General features: G+C 53.7%; 13 protein-coding genes across 21 annotated transcripts; 7 read left to right on the forward strand and 6 right to left on the reverse strand.

The window, feature by feature from the left end:
• The first annotated feature begins 31 nt into the window (after positions 1–31).
• On the forward strand, positions 32–990 carry H257_00782 (hypothetical protein). Its single transcript, XM_009823643.1, has one exon. The coding sequence runs from the start codon at positions 158–160 to the stop codon at positions 518–520; it is 363 nt and encodes a 120-aa protein (XP_009821945.1). The 5' UTR covers positions 32–157; the 3' UTR covers positions 521–990.
• Positions 991–1,383: 393 nt separating this feature from the next.
• On the reverse strand, positions 1,384–4,409 carry H257_00783 (hypothetical protein; the record flags this gene model as incomplete). The annotated part of the gene is made up of 1 exon (XM_009823644.1): positions 1,384–4,409. One exon carries the CDS (start codon positions 4,407–4,409, stop codon positions 1,416–1,418), a length of 2,994 nt encoding a protein of 997 aa, XP_009821946.1. The 3' UTR covers positions 1,384–1,415.
• A 685-nt stretch (positions 4,410–5,094) lies between these two features.
• H257_00784 (dynein light chain LC6, flagellar outer arm) lies at positions 5,095–5,650 on the forward strand. The gene has a single exon (XM_009823645.1). The coding sequence runs from the start codon at positions 5,246–5,248 to the stop codon at positions 5,513–5,515; it is 270 nt and encodes an 89-aa protein (XP_009821947.1). The 5' UTR covers positions 5,095–5,245; the 3' UTR covers positions 5,516–5,650.
• A 15-nt stretch (positions 5,651–5,665) lies between these two features.
• H257_00785 lies at positions 5,666–6,742 on the reverse strand. 2 transcript variants are annotated; one of them, XM_009823646.1, is made up of 3 exons: positions 6,172–6,742; positions 5,971–6,111; positions 5,666–5,919 (listed from the first exon to the last, which is right to left on the reverse strand). In XM_009823646.1, exons 1-3 carry the CDS (start codon positions 6,724–6,726, stop codon positions 5,755–5,757), a joined length of 861 nt encoding a protein of 286 aa, XP_009821948.1. In that variant the 5' UTR covers positions 6,727–6,742; the 3' UTR covers positions 5,666–5,754. The 2 variants fall into 2 exon arrangements, with proteins under 2 accessions (XP_009821948.1, XP_009821949.1); XM_009823647.1 differs by having other exon boundaries at positions 5,666–6,111.
• A 271-nt stretch (positions 6,743–7,013) lies between these two features.
• Positions 7,014–7,655, reverse strand: H257_00786 (hypothetical protein). The gene is made up of 2 exons (XM_009823648.1): positions 7,485–7,655; positions 7,014–7,426 (listed from the first exon to the last, which is right to left on the reverse strand). The coding sequence occupies exons 1-2, from the start codon at positions 7,621–7,623 to the stop codon at positions 7,173–7,175; spliced, it is 393 nt and encodes a 130-aa protein (XP_009821950.1). The 5' UTR covers positions 7,624–7,655; the 3' UTR covers positions 7,014–7,172.
• Positions 7,656–7,790: 135 nt separating this feature from the next.
• H257_00787 (hypothetical protein) lies at positions 7,791–13,279 on the reverse strand. 3 transcript variants are annotated; one of them, XM_009823651.1, is made up of 11 exons: positions 11,948–11,970; positions 11,795–11,896; positions 11,636–11,748; positions 11,131–11,590; positions 10,818–11,077; positions 10,415–10,771; positions 10,201–10,326; positions 9,543–10,148; positions 9,104–9,474; positions 8,937–9,042; positions 7,905–8,878 (listed from the first exon to the last, which is right to left on the reverse strand). In XM_009823651.1, the coding sequence occupies exons 2-11, from the start codon at positions 11,829–11,831 to the stop codon at positions 7,955–7,957; spliced, it is 3,360 nt and encodes a 1,119-aa protein (XP_009821953.1). In that variant the 5' UTR covers positions 11,832–11,896; positions 11,948–11,970; the 3' UTR covers positions 7,905–7,954. The 3 variants fall into 3 exon arrangements, with proteins under 3 accessions (XP_009821952.1, XP_009821951.1, XP_009821953.1); XM_009823650.1 differs by having other exon boundaries at positions 7,791–8,878; positions 11,795–13,279; XM_009823649.1 differs by having other exon boundaries at positions 7,791–8,878; positions 11,636–13,279.
• Positions 11,625–12,449, forward strand: H257_00788 (hypothetical protein). Its single transcript, XM_009823652.1, has one exon. The coding sequence runs from the start codon at positions 11,915–11,917 to the stop codon at positions 12,398–12,400; it is 486 nt and encodes a 161-aa protein (XP_009821954.1). The 5' UTR covers positions 11,625–11,914; the 3' UTR covers positions 12,401–12,449.
• On the forward strand, positions 12,608–13,274 carry H257_00789 (hypothetical protein). The gene has a single exon (XM_009823653.1). The coding sequence runs from the start codon at positions 12,788–12,790 to the stop codon at positions 13,124–13,126; it is 339 nt and encodes a 112-aa protein (XP_009821955.1). The 5' UTR covers positions 12,608–12,787; the 3' UTR covers positions 13,127–13,274.
• A 1,594-nt stretch (positions 13,280–14,873) lies between the features above and the next one.
• H257_00790 (hypothetical protein) lies at positions 14,874–16,584 on the forward strand. Its single transcript, XM_009823654.1, has 7 exons — positions 14,874–15,344; positions 15,396–15,608; positions 15,658–15,764; positions 15,807–16,006; positions 16,069–16,292; positions 16,357–16,399; positions 16,455–16,584. Exons 1-7 carry the CDS (start codon positions 14,886–14,888, stop codon positions 16,532–16,534), a joined length of 1,326 nt encoding a protein of 441 aa, XP_009821956.1. The 5' UTR covers positions 14,874–14,885; the 3' UTR covers positions 16,535–16,584.
• Positions 16,581–19,136, reverse strand: H257_00791 (hypothetical protein). 4 transcript variants are annotated; one of them, XM_009823658.1, is made up of 9 exons: positions 19,071–19,136; positions 18,580–19,018; positions 18,076–18,530; positions 17,924–18,007; positions 17,710–17,861; positions 17,299–17,452; positions 17,086–17,242; positions 16,964–17,011; positions 16,581–16,834 (listed from the first exon to the last, which is right to left on the reverse strand). In XM_009823658.1, exons 2-9 carry the CDS (start codon positions 18,932–18,934, stop codon positions 16,785–16,787), a joined length of 1,455 nt encoding a protein of 484 aa, XP_009821960.1. In that variant the 5' UTR covers positions 18,935–19,018; positions 19,071–19,136; the 3' UTR covers positions 16,581–16,784. The 4 variants fall into 4 exon arrangements, with proteins under 4 accessions (XP_009821960.1, XP_009821958.1, XP_009821959.1 ...); XM_009823656.1 differs by having other exon boundaries at positions 16,894–17,011; XM_009823657.1 differs by having other exon boundaries at positions 18,580–19,136.
• Positions 19,137–19,209: 73 nt separating this feature from the next.
• Positions 19,210–22,395, forward strand: H257_00792. Of its 2 annotated transcripts, none has more exons than XM_009823659.1 (8): positions 19,210–19,633; positions 19,686–20,013; positions 20,060–20,511; positions 20,566–20,862; positions 20,939–21,069; positions 21,121–21,403; positions 21,450–22,127; positions 22,182–22,395. In XM_009823659.1, exons 1-8 carry the CDS (start codon positions 19,238–19,240, stop codon positions 22,302–22,304), a joined length of 2,688 nt encoding a protein of 895 aa, XP_009821961.1. In that variant the 5' UTR covers positions 19,210–19,237; the 3' UTR covers positions 22,305–22,395. The 2 variants fall into 2 exon arrangements, with proteins under 2 accessions (XP_009821961.1, XP_009821962.1); XM_009823660.1 differs by having other exon boundaries at positions 20,069–20,511.
• Positions 22,389–23,604, forward strand: H257_00793 (the record flags this gene model as incomplete). Of its 2 annotated transcripts, XM_009823661.1 has the most annotated exons (3): positions 22,389–23,021; positions 23,084–23,308; positions 23,368–23,604. In XM_009823661.1, exons 1-3 carry the CDS (start codon positions 22,449–22,451, stop codon positions 23,602–23,604), a joined length of 1,035 nt encoding a protein of 344 aa, XP_009821963.1. In that variant the 5' UTR covers positions 22,389–22,448. The 2 variants fall into 2 exon arrangements, with proteins under 2 accessions (XP_009821963.1, XP_009821964.1); XM_009823662.1 differs by lacking the exon at positions 23,368–23,604 and having other exon boundaries at positions 23,084–23,333.
• H257_00794 (hypothetical protein) lies at positions 23,440–24,809 on the reverse strand. Its single transcript, XM_009823663.1, has 3 exons — positions 24,346–24,809; positions 23,912–24,296; positions 23,440–23,859 (listed from the first exon to the last, which is right to left on the reverse strand). Exons 1-3 carry the CDS (start codon positions 24,792–24,794, stop codon positions 23,743–23,745), a joined length of 951 nt encoding a protein of 316 aa, XP_009821965.1. The 5' UTR covers positions 24,795–24,809; the 3' UTR covers positions 23,440–23,742.
• Positions 24,810–24,822: the final 13 nt, after the last annotated feature.

Below are 24,822 nucleotides of genomic sequence, written 5' to 3' on the forward strand. Positions count from 1 at the left end.
TACTCTGCTAAGTAGGTTTTAATAGCAGGCTTGGGTTGTAAAATCAATTATAATTTGATAGTATTATTTATCGACGTGACGCTATAATGGCCGCCGGGTCCAACTCAACGCTCATGTAATACTCCTTGTCCGCTTGGGTGTGCGTGGGCTTTTTGTGATGTTCGCCCGTGCCCATCTCCGCGGCGACGCTGTACGACACGATGCGCAGGGGCATGGAGTCCCAAAATCGCTCCAAGTTGATGGTGGGCAAGCCAGGCACGTGCACGAGTTTCCACGAAACAAAGTCGATGTAGAAGCTGAAGAACGAAAACGTGTACGTGTCTTGGGTATTGTACTTGTACAGGTCCTTCGTGGCCTTTCGCTCTGCCCGCGCGGCTGCCGACTCGCCAAAACTTTCCACCCCCAACGATGGCGGCACTTGTCCAGACGGGGTGCACACGAATTCATCGACGGACGAGTGCAGCGGGAAACAAATGTGACCCAGCTCTTCGTCGGAGGCATGGCTCACGTCGTCGGGTGACGACAACCCGAGACTGTAGTGCAAACCGACCACAAGAAGGTTGAGCACGCCAAGTAAAATGCCACAGAACGAACGTGTGATGAGTCCGAGGTGCATTTTCCTCGGCACTTCGCCGCCAATGTACACTTGGCCCAGCGGAGGTTGCTTGAAGCGCCCCTGGAGCTGAATCCAAAACGACCGACGTCGACCTGCAAACAAGTGTGACCACTTGGACGGCATCGGGTCTGTTTTCAGGAGGAATAAGATCTGGCCGCTGAACAACTCGTTTTCGAACCGAATGGGTGCATCCGAGTTGGGCACAATCACTTTGCCCTTTCGCAGCGGTGATGACGGATGCATGCTTTTCGACGGCACACTAGTCTCATGGACGCTCAATGACGGGGCATTCCACGGGTGCATGTTGGCAGCCGTCGCCGCGGCAATGGGAATACGATGGCCCATATGTCGAGGGGAAGAATCCACAATGCCAATGCTGAAACGATGTGTGGGTTGTAATCACGTCCGACTTCGTTCGAATTTCAATTGTATACACGCATTATTAATATGTTTTGTTTTAATTTTATATTGGAAGCCGTATGCATGTCGTTGCTTGTTTCAATTAACCCTTGGTGCAAGGTGAATATTAATATTGATTGCATGTGAAAGTTCTCAAAATATCACCCAATCACAGCCCAGGACCATGGTGGTTGAATCTTCATCTGCGTTCGCGTTACAAGCACCACAACGTGCCACGTATGACGGAGTTCGAGTTCATTATTGCTATTTTTGACACGGCTACCTGCCAGCCAGCCAGCTAGCCAGTGTATCAGGTAGGATACAAACAATGCACTGTAAGTTACATTAACTACAACGATACTACTTCTACTACTACTAGTACTACTACTACTGGTACGAACTACTCGTCGCCGGTGAGGTAGATGGTGTTGTGGTAGCCATAGTCGTACTTTAAATACTTGATCGAGAGCTTCGTGGGGTGGCTGAGCAGGGCGTCCACTGCCCGCTTGATGTCGCCGTCCAAATGACTCGCTAACGTTGTCACTTTCGACAGCACTTGGTCGTCGCCTGGAAAGTCCGCATGGTACCATTCGCATATCCGAGGCAAGTAGATCACATGGCGCTTCGAGTCGGTCGACATGAGGGTGCTGAGGACGACGCGGCAAATGTAGTCGAGTTGCCGGTCCAGGTCGTCCCCTCTAAACACGGCAATCACTTGGACGCATGACTTGGTGAGGCAATTCAGGGCAAAGTCGAGGCGGTAGTCTGCCGTCGGCAGCTTCAGCGCACTTCGCGGGTCGTCGTCTGCGAACCGAGGCACGACGAACGCGGGAAACGGCGGCTTGAGCGGGCACAGCGACGCGCGGACGATGGCGTGGTCAATCTCGGCGGGCGTGAGTGACATCCCGGCAATGTCGTATGACACGCCGTGGTAGAACGAACTCCAGTGCAACTTGGGCTTGACAGTCGGTAGCAGCTCCAGGAACGACCCGTGCAGCACTAGGATATGGTACACGTTCAAGAAGAACGCCGTGCGGTGGGCCGCGGGGGGCGCGCTTTGCATCGACGCCAGCAAAGGCAATGTGCGTTTCAACGACGACACCATATCGAGAAACGTCAGCACTTCGCTTGTGAGGCACACCGTGGGGTGCTTGGTCAGTACAAGAACCATGCGCAGCGCTTTCTCGGCGATGCCACATACGTCCGCAAACCGTTTCAAGTCTGTCGACGTCGACGACGGATGCTGTCCAAATCGCGCGGCGATGCGGCGGTCGTTGAGCATAATTCGGCCGTCGTGAGTGGGGGCGAATACGTCCTTGGGGTGCCGCACTTTGCCCAAAGTGGTTGCAATCGAGCGGAATGGCTGGCCGAGCACGGACCGAGCCAGCACGTCCTTGCCATCCGCGACGATTTTGTCCACTTCGCCAGCGAGCGCCGACGTCCAAAACTCAAATTCTTGGTAGCTGGCCACCGCCACCACGTGCACCCGGGCAAGGGTTTCGATTTGAAACCAGTGCATGCCGTTGCAGTTGCCCGTGGCGGGGAGGTTGAGTGCGGCGGCGGACGACAGCGCCAAGATATCTGCGACGTGGATCGTCACGCACGCCGTGGACGACGACATCCGGAAGAAACGCAGCGCTTTGGACTTGCCCGTGTCTAGGATCATCCACTCATTGCGCCAGTGCGAATCGCGCACCATGCGCACCACATGGCACTGGGTGGCGTTGGCTACGAGGCCCCGCGCCGCAAAGAAAGGCGCGTACGGCAGCACCGTGCTGGGTGACGTGAGCAGCCGCTTGAGCTGGTTCTTGGCCGCAATCAAGTGCGCAATGGACCGCCGCTGCCAATGATTCTGGCCATCCGTGTCCGTCGCCATGATACGGTCGCGCGAAATCTCCACCAGCCGCGACTCCATGTCCACGCGCTCTTTTTCAATCGCCGCCCCGCTCTCCAACTTGGACTCGACCGTGAACTCAAACTGCTTGCCGAATGCGTCCCCCGTCGGGTGTTCGTTGGCGAGCGTGAGCGGCATGTGCGACTGCGACGCGCCGTGGATGGCTACGTGGTGCCGCTTGAGCCGCGTCCGGCTCGAGTCGGCGTACTCCAAAATGTCAAACACATAGGCCACCCGGCGCTGGCCGGGGCCTTTGGCGCTGTCGTGGGTGCTAAAGTACTCGAGCCATGCGGGCACAGTAAACACAAAGCAGCTCAGTTCGTTGGCGAGCTGCGTGTGCGCGTTTTGCTCGTCGCGGAGAAACTCGAGCTCTTCCGCATCCACATCAATGGCTGCCACGTCCGCCGCCGTCCGCATGAACGACGAGTCCAACTGACTCGTGGGCGGGGTCAGCTCAAAGCAAAAGTGGTACAGCTTGAGGGCGCGAGTGTGTCGAGGGGACGGTTGGGCCAAACTGTACGACACGATGCGCAGGGGCATGTTGCCCCAAAACTGGGCCAAATGGATGTCCGGCACGCCCGGGGCGTTCACAACCTTCCAGTTTTCAAAGTCGAGGTAAAAGTTGAAAAATGAAAACGAGTACGTGTCGTGCGTGTTGAACTCGTACGGGTGCTTGCCGGACCGGCGGTGGGCCCGCTCTTCCCGGGTTTCCATAAAGCCGTCCGCCCCCAACGCCGGCGGGTCCTCTCCTGCCGGCGTGCAAATGAACTCGTCCACGGAAGAATGCAGCGGAAATGCCAAGTGCGGCAGCTCTTCGTCGTCGACTGCCGCCACGTCACCAGGATACAACCGCCCAAAGCTATTGTGCAAGCCCACAACCAGGCAGTTGATCACAGACAGCAACACGCGGCACAGCCCCTTGGCGAAAAAACCCAACTTCATCTTGTTTGGGATCTCGCCACCCACATACACGATGCCTTGCGGTTGTTTCTTGAACTTGCCTTGCAATTGGATCCAAAAGAGTCGCCGACGGCCGACAAACAGTTGGCCCCACGTTGGACTGCGTGGCTCCGTCTTGAGCAGAAACAGGATGCGGCCGCTGAAGTACTCGTTCTCGATCTCCACGGGCGTGTCCGAGTTGGGCCACAGCTCCTGGCCTACCTGTAGCGTATCTTTCCGCAGTTGGGAAGTAGTCGATGGCATGACCAGTTCACGAATGTGGAGGGCTGGAACATTCCACGACTGCTTCTCACCAGGATGCGACCTCTTCGGTGCAGACTTCACCACGCCTTCTTCGTACTCGTCGTCGAATATGACGTCCTCGTCATGATCGACATCGATATCGTGAAAGTGCGCCGGTGACGACTCTAACAGGACGCGGTTTGCGACGTACGACACGAGAAGGAACATGACGAGCATGATGAAGATGGATGTGCCGGCATCAAACGTGAACCACAGGCATATGATAGCCCCCACGAGGCCCAACGTCAGCACCTGCATGGCTAAAGTGCTGCTTGTGGTGCCAACCGAGTAATCTGGTGTGTGTGTTGCGTCGAGGTTGACTGTCATAACAATATTAAATTCAAAAGGTAGCATATCCGGATTCACTTCCTTTCCTTCATACCGACTCCCAGTTCCAGCAGAGTGGATATTGAAATATAGAGGGTTATCCGATATTTTCGCACAATTAAACATGTGATGCATGTCAAAGCTCTACTGGTAGCTCGACCACAACGCGTTTTACCAGCTTACACCTAGTCAGATTGTGTACCAGTCGTGCCGCAATTGGTGGTCAACTTCGCTGCACATCCACAGCTCCACACCCGAAAAGCATATTGAGAGAACTCCAATTCCCACTGCGTGAGGGCCAAACCAAGTGACACGTTAGATCCCATGGTCGAACCTTTTGACCATTATTGTACAGCCTTGGATACACAGGTGCCAGGTACCATGGTCTATCGCAACATCATTACACCGTGCCTTGGGCTTTAACCCAGTTGATAGGATGTGAGCTGTGAATGCTTGCTTGCTCGTTTCAAGTGGTGGTTTCGCTTCCAGGCGTTACGGGGTCGGGTGAACCGGCGTGGAAACGGCCAGAGTATTTTATTCGCAATGGGATCTTGACTTGGTCTTTGTATGGCTCATACATTATATTGTTCCAAACAAATCTTTGGATTTTGTGGTGGAAATCAAGTTTGGAAGGAAATGGGATTAGGCTTGAAGTTTGTATACCTTGGCAAAGTTCTGGAATGGCCGATACGAAAAGTATGGAAACATAGAGGCGCGACCGACGGTATTTCGAGTTTTGCGCGGTGAGCGACGAGCCACGAACAAGGATGTCGGAACGAAAGGCCGTGATCAAGAACGCAGACATGCATGAAGACATGCAGCAGGACGCAGTGGACTGCGCGTCGCAAGCGTTGGAGAAGTACAACATCGAAAAGGACATTGCGGCGTTCATCAAGAAAGAGTTCGACAAGAAATACAACCCGACGTGGCATTGCATCGTCGGTCGCAACTTTGGGTCGTACGTCACGCATGAAACCAAGCACTTCATCTACTTTTATCTGGGGCAAGTCGCGATCTTGCTGTTCAAGTCGGGATAGGCGTTGACGTCGTTGCACGAGCCACCGCCGCTATCTGTGAGATCCCATCCAAGACAGTGGAGTTGCCGTAAAGATAATCTAAACACAAGGAATTGCGTGTGTACAAATACATCTCTCCCTCCTTTTCAATCACGAATCCATTGCAATACGGTAGGGATGGCGGTGACACTTTAGGTCAATTCGATCCATCTTACTTGATGGCTTAATCATTCTACCATAGCTACCTCTACCTATCTATCCTACATGGCAATGCATTCAGACTTGTTTTGTACATTTCCGTGGTCCCGTTCGACATGCGCCACGAGCTGCGTAACCTCTGAAAACGTGGCACGGCAGTACGGGCATGCTTCGGCGGTGCCAGGGGCAGGGGGGGGTGCGGCGACGGCAGTGGCGGGCCTCGCATTCTAAAGTCGCGAATGTAAGGCAACGGTATTCGTAGATCATGGGCAGCTTACGCGACTTCCAGACACATCTGGGTGAGCGTTGTTGACATGTGCAATCAACTGCGACGTATATCGAAATGTCTGTTGACAGATCGGACACGCGTCGGTCGAAGTGGTGACGGCGGCAGAAGTTGTCGAGGCTGGAAAGGCATTCTAGGCAAAGCACCCAAATCATATTTAGCATATATAGAACGTGACAAGATGGTTAGCTACCTTGGCATTGCCCACCAAGCGCGAGACGGTGGAAGAAACGGAGGTGCCGACGCTATTCAATCGTTGTTGCAACTGTGCAGTCGATGATGACGGAGTCGTGCGAGTAGTCGATGCTTTCGGGTGACTGGGAGGTACGTGACGCTGGCGCTTGCACTGATGGTCGGTCTCGAAACGATGCCGCAGACACACCTTCTTGCGGCACGTCGGGCATTGCATAGTGTTGGACGCGGTGAGTATTTCCCGGCAGTTCTCGGCTTCACATCGTGCTTTCGCCTTCTTCCTGTCGTTGTAACTTTCGGGGTTGCAATTTCCAGCGCGAGTATGTTGCTCGAAGATCACGTTCACGTCTTGGTCGTTGGTCAGTGGAATCGTTGCGCGACAAAGCGGACACGTGATGGCGCGGCTGTCCTTCCTGCCTGCGTTGGGACACGAGTGGGCATCGTACGTGCGATGCTCGAGGCAGAAGACACCCGCACAACAGTCGCATGCAAATGGCAGGAAGTCGTTCTGGTGGCAGCCTGGCTTGCTGCAGTGTTCGCCAAGGTCGAACGGCATAATTCTTGCGTCAGGGTCGAAATTGAAAATGGCTGGGCGGCGAATGGGAGTGTGTGTTTTCAAGGAATGATTGCGTCATCGATGTGTTTACAGAGTCGGGAGTGTCGTCAACACCATTCTCGGCGGCGGCGCCTGGAATCGACGCAAGCGTGAGGCCAGCATGGATGGATGGAGGAATGGATGTCGCGAGGAAGGATCATGCGAGGATTTCAGATGAAAGGTGGCAAGTGACGACGAGGAGATGGGGTTGGCTTCCGAGGAATGCGATGTGAAGACGCAAGGGGTGATGCTGTAACATGGCATCAATTAGGTTATTCGCAAAATAAAAACGTGCGCGCAATAGGTAGAGTGCTTGTGCAGCAATCCCTAGACGGCATGGACAAAGGGGTGGATGGAAGGTCGCTTCATGAGCTGCGCTGCCACTGAATGGGACTCGCTGGCTGCACTTAGTTGATGACGTCGACGAGAAAGTCGAAGATATCGGTATTCCGAATCGCCGTCTGGATGTCTTCCTTCTGCAACGTGCGGCGCTTGTTCTTTTCGGAATACCCCCACGATCGCAACGTGAGTTCCAAGATGAACATCTCGCACGCCTTGGCGAACAAGACGGGCGCCTCTGCACTGATCATTCGTACGTCTTCGTCGGACTTCATGATTCGCTTGATTCGGGCGAGTGGCAGGTCGTTGTGGTTCTTGAAATCTATCACGGTAGGTGTACACGTTGTGGCCCATTCCCGTCCAAGCAACTCATCGTTTACCTTGTTCACTGCCGACTTCCAGCTTCTCCATCTCTGCCAACTGACCTGCCCAGAAGACCTTCAATTGCTGCTCCATCTGCGCCAAGTGCGCAGCATGCTCTTCTTGGGTGAGCTGGACAACCTGCCCTTGTTCTTCCATGCTTCAGCACCCCAATTCGCACTCTGTACAGCCAGACAAACATAATGTGCGTATCCGGATATACAACAATTTTCTTCGATTCTGACTTATTAATTACTATACGTATAGTAGTACTACGTAGTAAAATCGAAGCACCACATTAGATGAAAACGCTATTTTACTTCGACCATATTAGATGAAAATCTATTTACTTCGATTTGTTAAGTCGTGTTTGGCCCAATCATTTGGCCCATTTGGCCCATCCAAATTCCGCAGGCCAGAGCCTGCCACGTCACATTGAACCCCATTCATTCCTTGTTGAACCAATCACCATCATTCAGTCGACTTTAGCCTATCTCGAGTCTTGATTGGGGTTGGTCCATCGCAGCCCTGCCTTCTCCGCATCCCCAAGCGGCTTCCTTGGCTTGAGCAGCGTCGTGTGTTTGTTCACGTCTGGCACAAGGATCTGCGTGATGGACGGAAACAAAAAGTCTTTGGCATCGCCGCGATCGTTCTTGGCGATAAACAGTGCGGAGTCTTTGTCGCGAACGATCACCTTCTTCGCGCCGCCCGTGTACACGTCTTGGTCCATGATGGTCACCGGCATCGCTTGCAGCGGGACAGCCTTTCCACTCGGCAGTTTGGCCGCGCGGACGATGCGCAGCGGCTTGGAGCGCACCGGTCCCGCGAGGATGTCGCACGGTTTGTCGAGCGGCGACGGCCGCGCCCGTCCTTGCCCCATGATATCCCCGTGCGCGATGAACCGGAGGTTATCTCGATCCACCACGAGCTTGTCCATCCACTCCTTTTGGTCCTTGGCCTTGGCTTCCTCCATTTCCTTGGCCAGTCCGTCGCCCACAAGGTGCACAGACTTGAAGTACTCGGCATTCACGCTGCCGTCGGCGTTCGTGCCCCCAAACACCATGTCTTTGGACGGAAGACTGTTAAAGAACGGACTGGTTTCGCCTTCGCCGCCCCTGGATAATGGCTGGGGGTGATACAGGTTCTCAATCCACGGCGAGTGCAAATCTTGGCATCTTGCAGCGCTCGGGGCGTCTTTGTGTTTGTAAAACTCGCTCGGCTGGCGAGGGGCTGGGTAGACAAACCCACTGGGTGTCGTAAACTGGGCGCGAGACTCGGCCTCGGCCAGCACAGCCAGCTTCGTGTCATCCACCATGCTCATCGTCAACGAATTGAAGTCCTTGCTGTACGTGTACGTGGCTTTTCGGTCTCTTGACAAGCGCTGGCGCATCGCGTCCTTGGCTAAATCTTTCGTCTACACAACACACGCAGTGTCGTGATCCCTTCAAACAATGCGCTTGAAGCTGATATACCCGAAGTTTCTGCCCGCTGTAAATGTACACGGGCTCGCCGTCGTCTGCCCCCGCGTTTGCTGTTTTGACTAGTGCGTACGCTTTGTCAGCCAGTTGCCGGTCGACCCTAGACAATGAAAAATTGAACACCTCACAAACGGAATACTAAATAGTCTTGCAATGCCTACCTTCTGGCTTGAATGTAATCCTTGGGAGTCCAGTTCTTCTTGGCGAGGTCGAACGCGTTGTTGGTGGCGTCCGTTTCTGCCTTGTATCGAACGGCTACCGCCGCGGCCTCACCGGGAACTGAAGTGGACAGTGCCGTTGTGGTTTCGATGGTGTTGTGACTCGTAGTGGATGCCGTGCCGGTCGTTGCCGAGATCGTGCTGGAGCCACCTTGCAGTTGCTTGAGAACGTGCTGCTTGGCCTGGTCGTGGCTTCCGTGGCTTCCGTGGATGTCCTCGAGTGTGATGCTTTCGCCGTACTTGCTTTCGACTTCAAGCAACATTTGCACGGTCGGGAACAAATTCAAGTCCTTGAGCTCCACGAGCCGGTCCGCCTAGTGCAATGTCGACATGTGACAATACAACAAAATACATGGCCATGCAATCATAAAAATCCACGCACCGCGCGGACGTTCCCGAGCCGATTCAACGCCTGGAAGCAATTCTCCGACACTTTGGACCGCATGTACAGCTCGGGGCGCTTGGCGATATCCGGCAGGGGGTCGCGCAGCTTAATGCGCTTCATGTCCACGTCAAAGGCCGTGTACAGTCGGTGGATGAAGCGCACGTCGAGGTTGGCAAACATGCGGAACCCGGTGCGCGAGTTGGCCGCGGTCCGGGGCACGAGTTTGTACATCGTCGCAAGGCCGGCGTCTGCGATGCCCTCCAAGAACAACATGCGATAATGGGAATCGATGACTTGGAACCCTGTGACGAGGTTCAAGTCGCCGCCGTCGCACGCGATCTTTTGAGCAGGAGTGAGCTGGTACGACCGGAGGGGCACCCCCGGCAACGCGGCCGAGTTGACCGCCTCCATGGCCTTGGAAATGTTCTGGAGCGTTGCCACGTCATTGTATGGGATCACGACCACCATCCGAGTGAACGCGCCGCCTTGTGTGGTGGCTGTCGATGGCGGAGGACCCGTGAGCGGGAACTGCAAAGTCGCCTCGAGCGTCAACGACGTCATGCAATTCAAGTACGAGCCTGGTAATCGGACGAGTTTGTCGACCTGTGGTGTATGTTATCAGTCAAGACAAACAATTGATCTCTCCAATGTGTACTTGAGAGAGATTGATTTCTTCAGCCGAGCCTTCTTTTGGAGGAAGGCGTCGCTTCTGCTGCACCACATCGGCGGTGAACTTGAGCGCCATGAACGGCTTTCCAGGTTCTTGTTTCTTCAAGTTCGTCTACAATATAATACTTATTAATATATATATATATATATTGTAACTAGCCCCACGAAGCCACACAAATCATCCATGATATGGCGCGTACGGTGTTGAGAAGCGCATAAAGACGATACGTGCACAGCCCGTGGGCGTTGCGGTCGCCTGCGCGGACGTAGAAGAGGTGTTGGATGTCTTGTTTGGCAATGTCGTCGACTTGGAACAGGTCCAATTTCGCATTTGACGTCGAGTGGTGGTCTGCGCCGTGGCTGCTGCTGTCTGGGACGCGCCCGCCAACATAACTTTCCCACTTTTTCACGAGTTCGCTGTACTCTCGGTCCACGTGCACGTCTCGATCATGCAATTCGACTTGGACATATCCAGCTTGGAACGTTTCCTGCAGCGACGGCCAGTCGAGCGACCCACACAAAAACGTTGTTTTGTGCCGCCACGCCACCACCGAGTCCTAGTAACTTCGTTAGCAACTGCTGTCACGAGATAGAGGCGCCTACCTGCAGGATGCCCGGCGTTCGAACGATTCGATTGGGACACTGTGGAAGGCGAAGCGACGCGTACGCTGGCACACAACACTTGTGCAGGGCTGTGTGCGGCGTGGGGGTAATGTACTGCAGCAGTGGCTTGGATTGCACGGTGATGCCAGGCAGATTCGTGGCCTTTCGAATGCATACTGTCAGGGGGTTCAACGACTGCTGGAGCGTTGACGACAACATGGCGTGGTCAACTTTTACCCGGATCACCACCGATCGGATGCCTGTTGTGACAGAGTGTGGGGAGGCATTCTATGAAGAATGCACAGAGTCTTACCATGGGCGTTGACCATGGGGGCGCCAAGCGGCAAGTGCATGTCTTTGGGGGCGGAGTCAAACCCCCACTGGTGCTCCACGACCAACTCCCCGGCCAAGAGCGGGCTCGTGTCCACTTCGAAGAACGTGATAAAGTTGCGTCCGGTGCCTGGCGTTGTCGTGTGGTTGTGCTCCACTACCGCCGTGGCCACTGGCGCAGGACTTTGGTCGCCGAGGAAGAATGTCACGATGGGGTTGTCGTTGAGTTTGGTTGCAAACACTTCGGTGATCTCCATGTCGGGGATGTGTTGTTCGTGGCGAAAGTACTTTGGACCCGCCTCTGCAATGTCTACTGTGCCCTGGCCTTGCCGCGCGGACGACGGCGCTTTCGACGCGGCGTTCACAGCGGGTGTGTTGGCTGCGGGGACCACCACCGACCCGTCTGCGGCTATGGCAACCCAAGACCCCGCTGTTCCCACAGGCTACAAAGCTCCGTGAGCCACATGAATTCCTTGCATGACGCGTACCGGGGTGACTTTTTTGCTGCCATCAAGGAAGCGGTAGCGAAATGTCGGGTTGATAAACTCGCCGTCGTCTAATGCCACCTCAATCGTCAACGTTGTCTTGACCTTTTTCGCCTCTACGTAAATGTCGTGGTCGTGCGCATATGTTGTCAATCCACCCACCGTGATGGCCGTGATGGGGACCATCGGCACTACTCATGGCCCATCGAACGACCTGTGGACGGTTTCGCCAACGAAAGGACACGACAGTTTCACGCCTTACTTCTACATTACCGTCACCATATGACTGTCCCTGGACCTGTATTCCGGGCGAACCTCCTCATTCGGGGCGAAGACCACGTCGTGGCGCTGTATGACACTGAGCCAGCTGGAGTTCTCTGTACGGTGATCAATACCACCACGACCAACCGGTACACTCGGGCGTTTTCTGCTGACGAGCTCAAAGCGGCCAAGCTCACGAAAACCCAGGCCGACTACTTTCACCTCGTCGAGTCGCTCTTCTTCGCCCCGTCTGGCGGGGTGAATGAGCTCCAGCTCCACTCGTCCCTTGCCGGCATGCGCCCTCCCGTGGCGTTCGCGACTGCCGCTGCCGCCCAGCACTACCTAACGAATGCCCAATCCGGCAACGAACGGTTCTCCCAAGTGCTCTCGCGAGGCCTCATGATGCTGTGCAAAGACAAACCCATGGGTTTGCAAGCCATCACCCGACTCGGCAAGTGGCTGCTCGAGAACAACCCCAACAAGCCCAAGGTCGTCGTGAAAAAGTAACTTCAACCTGACGTTACAACTGTTGCAATGTGAACACATACACTGTACTTCAAGTAGCCAAGTCCAGAAGAATCCATGGCCTTGGATGAGTTTTGATTCCACTTTTTTGCTTCAGCGATCCAATATTTTGTTACTAGGTACAGTAGTATGGAGAATTCAACCAAATGATAAGCGGATCGTGCAAGAAGGCCGAGTCGCGACGCATAATGGATCAACAAGGACGCGGTATATATTAAGGGTCACCCACGTTCACTTGACGACGTTCCTACACTGTTGTGCTGTTCTATCGACTATCAATAATACTAGTACTCCCCATACTTCCTGCAACCACCGCCGATATACGACATCAGTTGCACGAAAAGAGCACAAAGACGCTCAAAATGGCCGATGCAATCGTGCTCACGCTCAACGCCGACGCGGGAAGGAATGACTGGAGTTCCGTGGGACACTCGGTGGCTTGAACACGACCGATGGACTTCCACTCTGCGAGGCACAGCGCATGAGGGGCCTTTTGCTCGTCCTGTCGCCGTGTCCGCAACAGGTGCTTCACTGCGTCGATGCACTGTTTCTCGCACACGTACGCATGGTACTGCCTGTTATCATGATCGCCACACAGAGGAGTCATGGTGGCTTCCACCGGCGAGCAGCTCACTGCCACGATGTCGTCTTGGTACCGATGCGCTGCTGGCATCGTTGCGTTCTCCGGATGAAGCGTTTTCATCGTGATGGCTGCCATGTGGCGAGCCGATGAGGTGTGTAGAAGGGATGCGAGGACTGCGAGGACAAGCATGAGGAAGGACAGGTTGTTGATGTGCATGGCGACGATGTGAAGGAAGGGGCCGCGGCGAGGCGATCTGTTGTGGGTTACGACAATTGGACACTGCTTTGACCAACCAACACAGGATTACACCAGCGGAGATGGTCACAACCATGTACGCAGCGGACGGAATACATGATTACTAAACTGAAGTGTATACGACGTTCATTTGATATGCAGAAACACGGCACACACAACTGAGGGGAGGAGCTATTGAACACTGGAGAACATCTTTCTGCAGCGAATGCATCTAGTTCATAGGTATACCCAAGGATGTGCCGTATACCCTTGATAGGGCTTCCTTGCGACGTGCGTATGTGGTGTTCGTCTGTAGTGTGCAGAAGACGGTTTGGTCGTGATGAAATGTTGGTCGTGTCATGCCTCCTGTTTAACCTAATTTTGAAAAAAAGTACGTCGAATGCCACTCAGGTTCAGCAACACATCCAGGATGTTGATGTACATTTTCACTTAAATCAAGTCTAGGAGGTTGACGGATCACATTTCTTCATACAAAATCGGTTGAAATGGCGGCGGGATAAGTCGCACTGTACTTGGATATGACTTAGCTGGGGAAATGGTTTTTACTCGAGGGAAGTGGGGCGAGTACTGTACGTAGTACTTACTACCCACTGTCAACACTTTGCGACGGACACGGCTTGCACCCTGGGCAAGATTGGAACGTGCTTGGATTTACTGGTATGTGATGGATGCCAAGCACACACAACAGCGGTCTACAACAAACTTTTGGGTATTCGAGTGTTCAGTTCTACTCAAGCGTAGTACTAGTTACGTAGTAACTTCATGCAGGTTGATATATTATTAACGTTACACCAAACAATATTCCCATTCTACAACAGTGCAATGTTCATTTCCTGGGAACATGAACGGCAATTTCCAAGTACTGGAGGCGTTTCGAAATGGATAGCACCCTCGTGTAGTTATTTTGGCGCCTGCCAACTTCGCCATCGATAAGAGCGTTAGAAAAGTTGTCTTTGTGACCTGTACAGAAACTGCCCTACCGGTAGCTAACGTTAATCTGCAATGTTAGTACATACTATTACAGTAATAGTACTAGGTTATCATTGGCCCTTGCATTTTTATGTGATTTACTGTCATACATGTCCACTTCTAGAATTACTGCGTAACTTACTCCGGATTTCCAATGGATTCATATTCATTTCAGAGTGCAGCAACCATCACTCCGGAACGGGTTTGCGTTAATTGTTCGACTGATTTGTAGCTCTGTAAGTACACTGATAGCCGGGACCATCAGATACAGTACCCGCAAAGCCCCCTTTACAAGAGCAATGCATTCTAACTGAAAAAGACTGCTGTGGATGTGATAAAGGATGTTCGTTTCAGAATATCGTATGATCACGTTTTTATTTGGTTCAACGTTAAACTCACCGGATGCATACATCGTTATCCGGACTGAATATTTGGTGATCACGTTTTCAACGGGTTCAACCCTGTAGACATACCGGATGCTAATCATTATCCGGACTAAGTATCGACACCTTCATCCGGATACTATTATGATATCATATGAACAAAGATCTTCCCGTTGCTTACGAGAGTGCACGACCTTTTCGACAACGGAACTCTTGCGCTTGGACAATCGACGACGTTATGGCTCGAAAGCATAATGGAAAACAAAAGAAACGAGCGATGCCGATCGAAGACTCGTCGGACGATGAACCACTAGCCTCTAAAGCTGCAGCATTGCAAAATCCATCCCCGGCCGCATCAACTACCGCAACAACTGCACTGCCACCAACGGCACGCCCACAAGTCCAAATGGTTCCCATCGACGCGTCTGTTTACAAGAGCCCCGTGTTGAAGAAAGTGAACCAACTGACACAAGCCTTGGCCTCGGGGGGTCAGTTGCCAACGTTGGCCGAGCTCAACGTGTTCAACGTACGTGAAGTGCGTGAGATGGTCCCAACCGAAGTATCGACCGAGATCGAAAGCATGGTAGTGGGGGTGGTGTCCTCCATCCTCCGCGGGGAAGGCTTTCGGTACGCAGTGCCTTCGCGAACCACCGCCAACCAAATCTACGTGACGGAGCTGGACCGCATCGTCTTGGCCGACAAACTGAGCGTCCGCGACTTCACCAACATGTCTGCCGTACGATCGATCCTACCACTTGACGAAAGGCCCTTCCTACGTTTATGACAGGTTCGCAAGACTGCCATCACGACCAAGGTGATGGAGCTGGTGCACCAATTGCTAGCCAAAGGCATCCACGTGACCAAACGCGATTTGTTTTACACCGACGTCAAGCTGTTCAAAGATCAAAGCGAAAGCGATACGATTCTGGACGACGTGGCGTGCATGGTCGGCTGCACGCGGTCGTCGCTGCACGTTGTGGCCTCCGAAAAGGGGGTGGTGGTATGTACGATACAATGGATGGCGGAGATTGATCGTCGATGTTTCCCAGGTTGGTCGGATTGCGTTTCGCGATGACGGGGACTTGATCGATTGTACGCGCATGGGCGTGGGCGGGAAGGCCATTCCGCCCTACATCGACCGCCTCACTGACATCACGTACGTCCGTTGCGTGCAATGCGTCAGTAAACGAGTGGACAGGAGCGACGCAAAGTTCATTTTACTCGTCGAGAAAGACGCGGCATTTATGCGATTGGCCGAAGATCGATTTTACAACAAGTACCCGTGCATCATCTTGACTGCGAAAGGTCAGCCCGACGTGGCCACGCGAATGTTTCTCAAGCGAATTCAAAACGAACTCCATCTGCCGGTGCTAGGTCTTGTGGACAGCGACCCGTACGGTACGACGCGACTGACTAGCTGTCGTGTATATCTCAACATCGTCATGCACGAGGTTCAGTAGGGTTGAAGATTCTGTCCGTGTACATGAGCGGGTCCAAGAACATGTCGTACGACAGCGCGAGTTTAACTTGCCGCGACATCAAGTGGCTCGGCGTGCGGCCATCCGACTTGACCAAGTACAAGATCCCCGACCAATGTCGTCTGCCCATGAAGGAAACGGACATCAAGACTGGAAAAGACATGCTCGAGGAAGAGTTCATCAAGAAAAACCCGCTTTGGTCCAAGGTACCTTCAAATTCCTCTGGGTTGCCTCCCCCCTATCTACGTTTATATATATATGTCGCTGTAGGAATTGGAATTGATGCTCAAGTCCAAGGAGAAGGCCGAAATCCGTACCTACTCTGCCACGAGATGATCCACCGTCCACTGATGGGTGTGTGTATGTAGAGGCCCTGAGTACATTTGGCTTTCAATTCCTCACGCAAGAGTACCTGCCTCAGAAACTGCGCGACGGCGACTGGATTTGAACGTTGTATATGAAAAGTTGTATTGCCACTACTGGCGAATCGATCCAACAACTTTGTTTTTATTACATCACGTCGTTGGGCCGAGTTTACAACCGAGACGCAGTTACAATCCTGTGGACGTTTGCATCAGTCAAAGCCAAGTACGTGGGCTGTGACGGGTTCGACCGGTCCAAGTAAAAGAGCCGGTCACCGCCACTCAACTGCACGCCTTGGGCCCGAAGTTTGGCCTTTTCATGCTTCATCGTTCCAGTCACATGCATCGCTGGCACCTGTCGAAGAAACCGCGGCACTGCATAACTCCTACTCATTATACATTGCCTCATGTCACACACTTTAGTCCTCAACATGAACTAACATACGGCAATTTCGATAAACAGAACTTGGCAAACGCGTCCATGTCCAACGATTCAAACACCATCGCCGCCATACCCGCGCGTCCGTCTCGGCCAGGCAGCGCCACCCCATACACGCAAATGTCTATCCATTCAATTTAGTCAACATCGCGTTCTAATAGTTCTATAAACTTGTGAAGGCTGTTGTACAATCTGTACCAGAGATGCCAGGGAAGCCCGACAAGGCTTCGGCCACTTCGCAAGTCGCGACGTTTTCCCCGTTCCAGCGAAACGTGTCGCCCACGCGGTCCACAAAGTAGAAGCGTCGGTGATCGTCCATTCGGAACAGGTCGCCCGTTCGAAAGTACAAGTCGCCCTACTCAAACGAGTTTGCGCTCAGAGACTTGTGGGGTGGGGGGGGTCGTTGCTTACCTTTTGAAACGCATTCGCGAGCAACTTGGTGGCGGACGCAGCGTCATCTTTGAAATACCCTTGGAATTTGTGCATGGGCGAGTACGACCGGACGGGGAGCAGCAGTTCTCCCACGGTCCCCACGGCACATTGAATCAAGTGCCCGTTTGCATCTCTACAATACTTAATATTGAAGCAATGGTGTTTTACTGACTGTATGAACTCTATACAATAATATATGTGACATGGAACAAATAGTACAGAGGTCAATCAAATTCACCTGGACCAATTCAACACTGAATTAGTGTGTGACTAAAATTATGTGATACTGGACGATCTTTTCAAAAGTCAGGACAAGAATCGATCGATAGATTTGGCAAAGAATCCGCACAAAAGTCGACCAAATTTTGGGTAAAAGAAAGACAATGCTACCTTCGCAACGCGTCTGCGTCCACGTCATACTCTACAATCGTGTACCCCGACACGGCAGTGGCCAAGTACCCGTATTGCCCCAAATGGCCCTGGTCCTTACGTTCGCGACACACATTCAGCATCCCTGCCACGCCTTCAGTGGAGCCGTAAAACTACACCGGAATGTTGTGAAAGTACTGGAAAAAACACTACAACTGCAAAGATGCGTGCGTACTTCGCATACTGTGGGGATGCCAAAACGATCTTGAAACGCTGCCCAAATGTCCGGTCGAAGGCCGTTTCCAATGGCCACCCGTACCTACACATGTCTCAAAACGTGTGACTTTGCACTCGGGGAACAAGTGACTGAAATTCAGACAGTTTTACCACATTGGCACGGTCCAAGTCGGAGGGCGGCGCATGGAGGAGGTACCGACACATTTCCCCAATGTACTGTACCATCGTGGCCTCGGTGGCTCGTACGTCCGACCAGAAATGGGTGGTAGAGAACTTCCGAGCTAGAGATATCGAGCAGCCCGACAACAGCATCACACCCACGGCCACCACTCCTCCCGATGTGTGATACAGAGGCAGCGGACAGTACAGTCGGTCGAAAGGCGTCACGTTTGCTGCGCGGACAAACACCATCGACCGGCCCAGGAGGGACTGGTGCTCTACCCGCGCGGCTTTGGGCCATCCCGTGGTGCCACTCGTGAAGATGAGCAGCATCATGTCGTTGGAGGATACGGATTGGCGCTGGCTGGCCAGTGGTCGAAGCGACGACACGCGCTTCAACTCCTCATCCAAGGAGCGCGCAAACAACGGCGGTGATGACGTCGCCTCTTCGTCATCACAACGGCGTAAGAGAATGACCATAAATGAGTGCAGTACCATCATTGTAGACATACAGCCCAGAGATGCGCGGCGGCAGGCGGTCCAGCACGCGGTGCATTTGCTCGGTGCATTCGGCGCCAAAGATGACGACGGAAGCGTCGGACACGTTAATGCAGTGTAAAAGGCCTTCCTCGGCGACATGTGTGTTGATGAGTGCGGCGACGACGCCGACTTTGGAGAGGCCGATCCACGTAGTGAGAAACGCGGGCCGGTTCTCCATGAGTAAGGCCACGATGGAACCAGGCGTCAAGCCCACGCTCATGGCCCAATGCGCGATGCGATTGGCTTCAGTTTCCAACTGCACGGCCGTGTACTTCTTGCCTTCAAACATCACAAGGACCTTGGATGGCATTGCGTCAACCAGCTCTTCCCACAAATCGGCGACACGAGTGTTACGCGCAATGAGGTACTTGGCCTGAAGCAACGAGATCGCGTGCTGCCAATACGTCATGATGTCATGCGACAGGTACAACTTTTTGTCCACGTACGCTGCGGCGGCGGCGCCAGCAGCGACGGTAGCAACCTTTGTCCAGAGGCCCGTTGGCATGTTGATTGTTGAAACTTTGAGTATCCGGATAACATGTCAACGGCCGGATAATTGAGGCAACGACCTGCATTCTTGCATTTCGGATACAAAAGTCAGTCGAAGGGTCACATGGAGCTCGTGGCGGAGCGTAAGAAGCCTGAAGATGCCAAGCTGCTTCGGCCGCTGGCGTCGCAGAAGTTTCCGTATGTGGGAGGAAATGCAGTGTTGGAAGCTATTCCCCAAGTGGTGCACTTTGGAGGATTTCGATTGAACCACACGTTGACCCAGAAGGTTCGGATCTTGAACAAGGGCACGGCGAGCACGCGCATGCACATTGTGACGCCTACGGATGGTCCGTTTCATGTTGAAAACAATCGACGAGGAACGATATACCCTGGCATGAGCGAAGATCTGGTCGTGACGTTCACAGCACACGAGTTTAAGTACTTCTACGATTGCGTCAAAGTCCACAGCGAAGGCGGCAACTTTATCATTCCCATGCATGCGTATCCCGTTGTAAACAAGGTAGATTCGAACCATGTCACATGCTGTTTTATAGATCGCTCGTGAGGACTAGGTTAACTTTCCACGTCAAATCCACTTTGGCACGCAGCCGCTCGGGTTTGCCTCGACTCGGACCGTGACCATTGGATGCAGTGTTCCGATTGAGTTTGAGTTCCGCATCCAAGTCAAGCGCGCCCACAGCTCCATCACTGTTCATCCGGTGCATGGCACGATTCCAGCCAATGGCGAGGCTGAGATCACGATTGCGTTCCAGCCGATCGTGATGGCCAACGTATTTTGCGAGATTGAACTGCTCGTGTCGCAGTTCGACTTTCAGCCCATGACGTGTGTGATTTCTGGCGCGTCCGCTCCTGGCCTTCAAGTTCCTTCAAATGACCAAGGTACGCCACCCCATAGGACATTTATCCTATCGTTCAAATGGCTTAGCCGAAGTAGAAGACAACGATCCAGCCGTGGACCCCGATCGCCAACTAGAAGGCGACGCCACGGTCGACACCATGTTAGAGCCACACCAACCAGCCAACGACAACCCCCCACCGTCCAAACGACCACCAAAGAAAACGAAAAAGACCGCGACAAGTGAAGTCGACGATGTGGATATCATGGATGGCATTAAAATACCCAAACACATGGACGGTATTACTGCCACCAACTTTGTGCTGACTCAACAGCCGGGGAAGCTCAAACCAAAGGACCTCAAGCGCGCCATCGACGAGAACCGGGCGCTGCGAAAGCGGCAAAAGGCCGAGCAAGAAGCGTTGCGACTCAAAACAGGGAGCACCGGCGGTGGTCGTCTGTCATTTGACGTGCTGCTCATGGAGGAGTCCGTGTCGACCAAGCCGACCACTCGGCAATTGAAAGAACTCGTGTTTTTGCAGGTAATGATGGACCTTCTTTTACTCAGTAGCAGCACCTGTCGACACGTGGCGTAGGAATTGCAAGAGATCGACAAGATGGAATCCGAGCTTGAGTTTCAGAGCAACCGCGAGTTCGTGGGGGACTCGTTGCTTGCCCCCCGAGACATTGACTTCATTTACGCTGTGCGCACGTATCACAAGCTGGAACGGGAGCGGAACGCCCGCGAAGTGTTGCGCACGACGTTTGCCAGCCACGGTGGAAGCGTCTCGTCAATCCCGCCGGTGCGCGCCGTGCTGCCTGCCTTCCATACCCCCACCCACGTCCCAGACTTCAATCCGTACAAAAACGACCTGTGGGCCAAACGCAAGCGGGTTCGTACCACATTGCCCTTGATTATCGACATCTTCTACCTTCATGAGATCGATGATATTATCATTGGACACGTAGATGCTCGCGAGGTTTGTGCAAGTGGTGTCCAAGTTGATCACAAGAAACCGGGCGAAACGGCGGTTGCGGTTGCTCCAAGCGTGGATTGGCCCCGCCACGACGCGATTAGAAGTTCGGAAAATGGTCGATCGGTAGGTGAACCATCGACAAAACACAAGGTGCCAATATTCACCTCGGTTTAGGGACTGGAAGTTTGCTCAAGTGTCGATAACCGACACGAAGCAAAAGCCACCACTATCCGACTCGCAACACTCGGACGACAATGCTTCGTTCATGCTGAATTCGCTGGCGGCTTCACCTGTTGTACCTGCTAGCGATGTCAGCTCCATTGTCGTGGTGCATTCGTACCCGTTGTACTTGGAGAGCGAGTCCCGCGCACGGTTCCCCGTAGCCGTGGCCACCGACACGGCATCGTTCCAAGATTTTAACTTGTTTCCGCTCGACGTCCCCCTGGAGGCCAACCTGGTACTCACGTGTCGTGACGTTCAGAGACCTAATCACATGGATGTAGATGGGCTATCGACCGCAGCAACCGCTACCAATTCCGCAGTACGTACCGTTGGAAGCAACTCGCAGTCACCGCGTGGGCGCGCAGCACGAGGCCGGCGTCCGGGTGCCCCGAGCCATCGTCCCCGTCGAAGCCATCCCGCTCGTTCCGCACGCCGAACTCGTGTGGCGCTTCACGCTCGAGCCGTCCGTGTTTATCTTTCCCCCCGCGACCCTCCGAGTGTACACCCCCCTCACGTCTCCACTGGAAACGGACCCCGAGTACATTCTACAGCCGCGGCGTCGGGAACGACAGGTGGCTCGCACGACGCTCAACGTCATGGCAGACACCCCCGGAACTATCTCTCTCGCGATTAAGACCCCCTACATGCTCCACACCGCCTGGGTGGGATGGCGGGATCGTTCGAACGAGACGACCGCCGCCTTATGGGACGCTCCGCCAGGCGCTCCCGCCCTGATTGACACGTCTAAAACCATTCCCATCGACATGCTGAGTGATAGTGAAAGCGACAACGAAGACACGAGTCTGGTGAAAGTTCCCACGTTGGACGACGCCAAGCGGCTGTTTGAAGACGACATGGACCTGGCGTTGCTGGCAACGTTTCCGCGCTACGATGCGTGGCTTCGACTTGAAAATGAGTACCAAACGTATCGCAACGACTTGTGCATGCAATTGCCAAAGGTAGGCACGCCAATGTCGGGTTATTTGACTACAGTAACTTTCGTTTCTTTCTAGCGAATGGAAGCGATCGCAAAGCACGTGCGCAACCCCACGACGCCGTTTGTGTTGGAAGGCCATGGGGACGTGCTGCCCTTGCACGCATGGGACGAGCATGGCGTTAGTACAAGGGAATTCTAAGCACATCAAATTTGTACCGTTTCCGGTCGTGTATGAGAAACGGTCGCGACGTTTCGTTTTTGAAACGCTTGAAACCGATACTGTATCGCCGCCGCTTTCGCTGGTTACACGTTCGCCTTCCATTGTGGTGGCTTCGCTGGCGGTATGAATAGCGTGAGCCTCAATGAGCTACGGTCGCATGTGAAGGGTCTGCACAAAGAACGCTCCAAAGCCCGTTGCTTGAATCTGAAACCACTGGACCGGGTGAACGAGCGGTTGACGTTTGAGAAGGAGCGAGATTTGTGGTGGCACCATGCAGAGTCGACAGAGGGGGCAAGCCCTGGTAAAATGCACGCGGGGTTCAATTTCAAGCAGATTGAGAAGGAGCTGCGGCTCTCGGAAGAGCGCGAGTGGATGAAGAAGCACAAAAAAGCCCGTCCGCACGAGTTTACGATCGCCGAGAAGCGTATTTTACGCGACTGGTTTGACCTGTTGGATACGGACTCGTCGGGCACGGTCTCGACGGATGAGCTGCAAGAGATGCTGCTCACTCTGGGTCTGGCGTTCACCACAGACGAATCGAACCAGATCATTCGATCCATCGACGCGGATAGCAGCGGCTATGTGGACTTTGAAGAGTTCGTGCTTGCGTTGACGCCGCAGCACGGCCCAGCCCACGCACGCCTGGACGACTTGGATCGATCGGCATCCTTTACCGGGCTTAAGAAGAGCATGGAGGTACGTACGGGTTGGTTTTGCACTTAATAAAAGTGAGGGAACTCAGTCTTCTTGGAACTTAGGCGCAGAGCCGAGGGCTGCTGGATGCCAAGACTCATGTGTCTATTGAGAGGAGGAGATTCCTTGTCAACGCTATCATGGAAACCACGTGCAGTACAGGCGTCGAAGGCACAACGGTGGACGGCGACGACCGGAAGCGGCGGAAACGAAAGAGCAAACTGCCGGTCAATACAAAGTTGCGATTGCATGGCCTGGAACACGCCATCACACGCAACGCGCGGTCCAGAGTACGAACGTCGTAGATATTCCACCAGACATTTGAACTGTAGAACCGTGATCGACGTAGAAAGCCGATGGGGCTTCTGGTGGCGATCTTTCAGTGGCGACGCGGCACATCGAACTTGAAGCAGTAGCCAGGCAAGAAGCCCTGAGACGGGTGGAAGCGCGGCAATACTTGCGTCAAGGCGGCTGTGTCAGCGAAGCTAGCACACACCACGACGACGAAGTGTCACAAGGAAGACTACGGCATGCTTCGTCGCATGCACATGTAGACCACACTATCCTTCCTCCTATTTACAGTTAACGCAGAACCATGGCGAAAGGGCAATCGCAATGGGTTGCATTACTTGCGCACAACCCCATGAGAGTGTGTGGACAGGACAGTCCACCACACTATCCCATGCAACGAACGAACGACGAAGCAAGCTAGCCAAGCTTGAGTTTAGTGGTTTGGACCAACTTGGAAAGTGGCCAACAGCCCAAAGTGGTCGCTTGGGTACAACGTCGAGTCTTGTGGACTGGCCTTGGTGCCAACAAGTGAAATCGACTGGGGGGTCAACTATGCACAACAGCATCGTCAACCACCTGAACTTTGCACCAAATCACCCTACCTGGCCCTTATAAAACACATAGTCGAGGCACACTTCAGTGCCCACGTCTTTCGTGGGGGCTTCCAAGCCTTGATGAAACGTCACCGGGGGTTCCTCTCCATGCACGACCTTATGGGCGCTCAGAAACCCCCGCTTTTCCAAGTATAAGTAGCACTCCTTGTCCGGTTCGCAATTGAAGTCGCCCATGATCATGACGTTGGCTACGTCCGACGTTGTTTCGAGCCAATCCACGATCAGCCTCACTTGCTCGACTCGGAACGGCTCTTCGTCGCGGTCCGAGGCCAAGTGCACGTTGACCACGACAATATCGTGGCCGTCGACAGTGGCTTGCACACGCTGGGCCACCTTCCACCCCCCGATGAGCAGTTGGGTGTGGTCTTTGGGGCTACATATGAATATAAGGTGTAACCACATTGAGCATATGACGTTATTACGAGAGGGATTGGCGAGCGTGGATAGATGTGCCAAAGACCCAAGCCGTGCCCAAGCCCAGAAACGTTACGATTTGCAACACCGGATGGTAGTACAGCCACTGCACATGCCCCCCCAAGATGGAGGCCAAGTACCGCTCGTTGAACCACGCACACAGGTCGTACGTCAGTGCAGCGAGTGGGTTCGCACAGGTGAAGAGCCATCCGACGAAGGGGATCGTCTCGAGGTATCGGCGAGCTGCGGGTGCACCAAACGTCGCAAAGGGTTCGTCGGTGGGCAATGCCGTGGCTGGCAATTGGATGTGTTGGCCGTACTTGTAGCCGCCAATGTTGACTTCTTGCAGAGAGTAGAGGTCGGCTTTGGCGCGTCGGAGCACTTGTTCCACGAGAGGCTTGCGCTCGGGCCATCGATCAAGGATGAAGCGGATGTTGTACGTGCACACTGTGAGCATGGTGGCACCTTTGACTCAAATTGGAATG

The sequence above is a fragment of the Aphanomyces astaci genome (assembly GCF_000520075.1).
Source record: "Aphanomyces astaci strain APO3 unplaced genomic scaffold supercont1.1, whole genome shotgun sequence".
NCBI classification, from domain to species: domain Eukaryota; phylum Oomycota; class Saprolegniomycetes; order Saprolegniales; family Verrucalvaceae; genus Aphanomyces; species Aphanomyces astaci.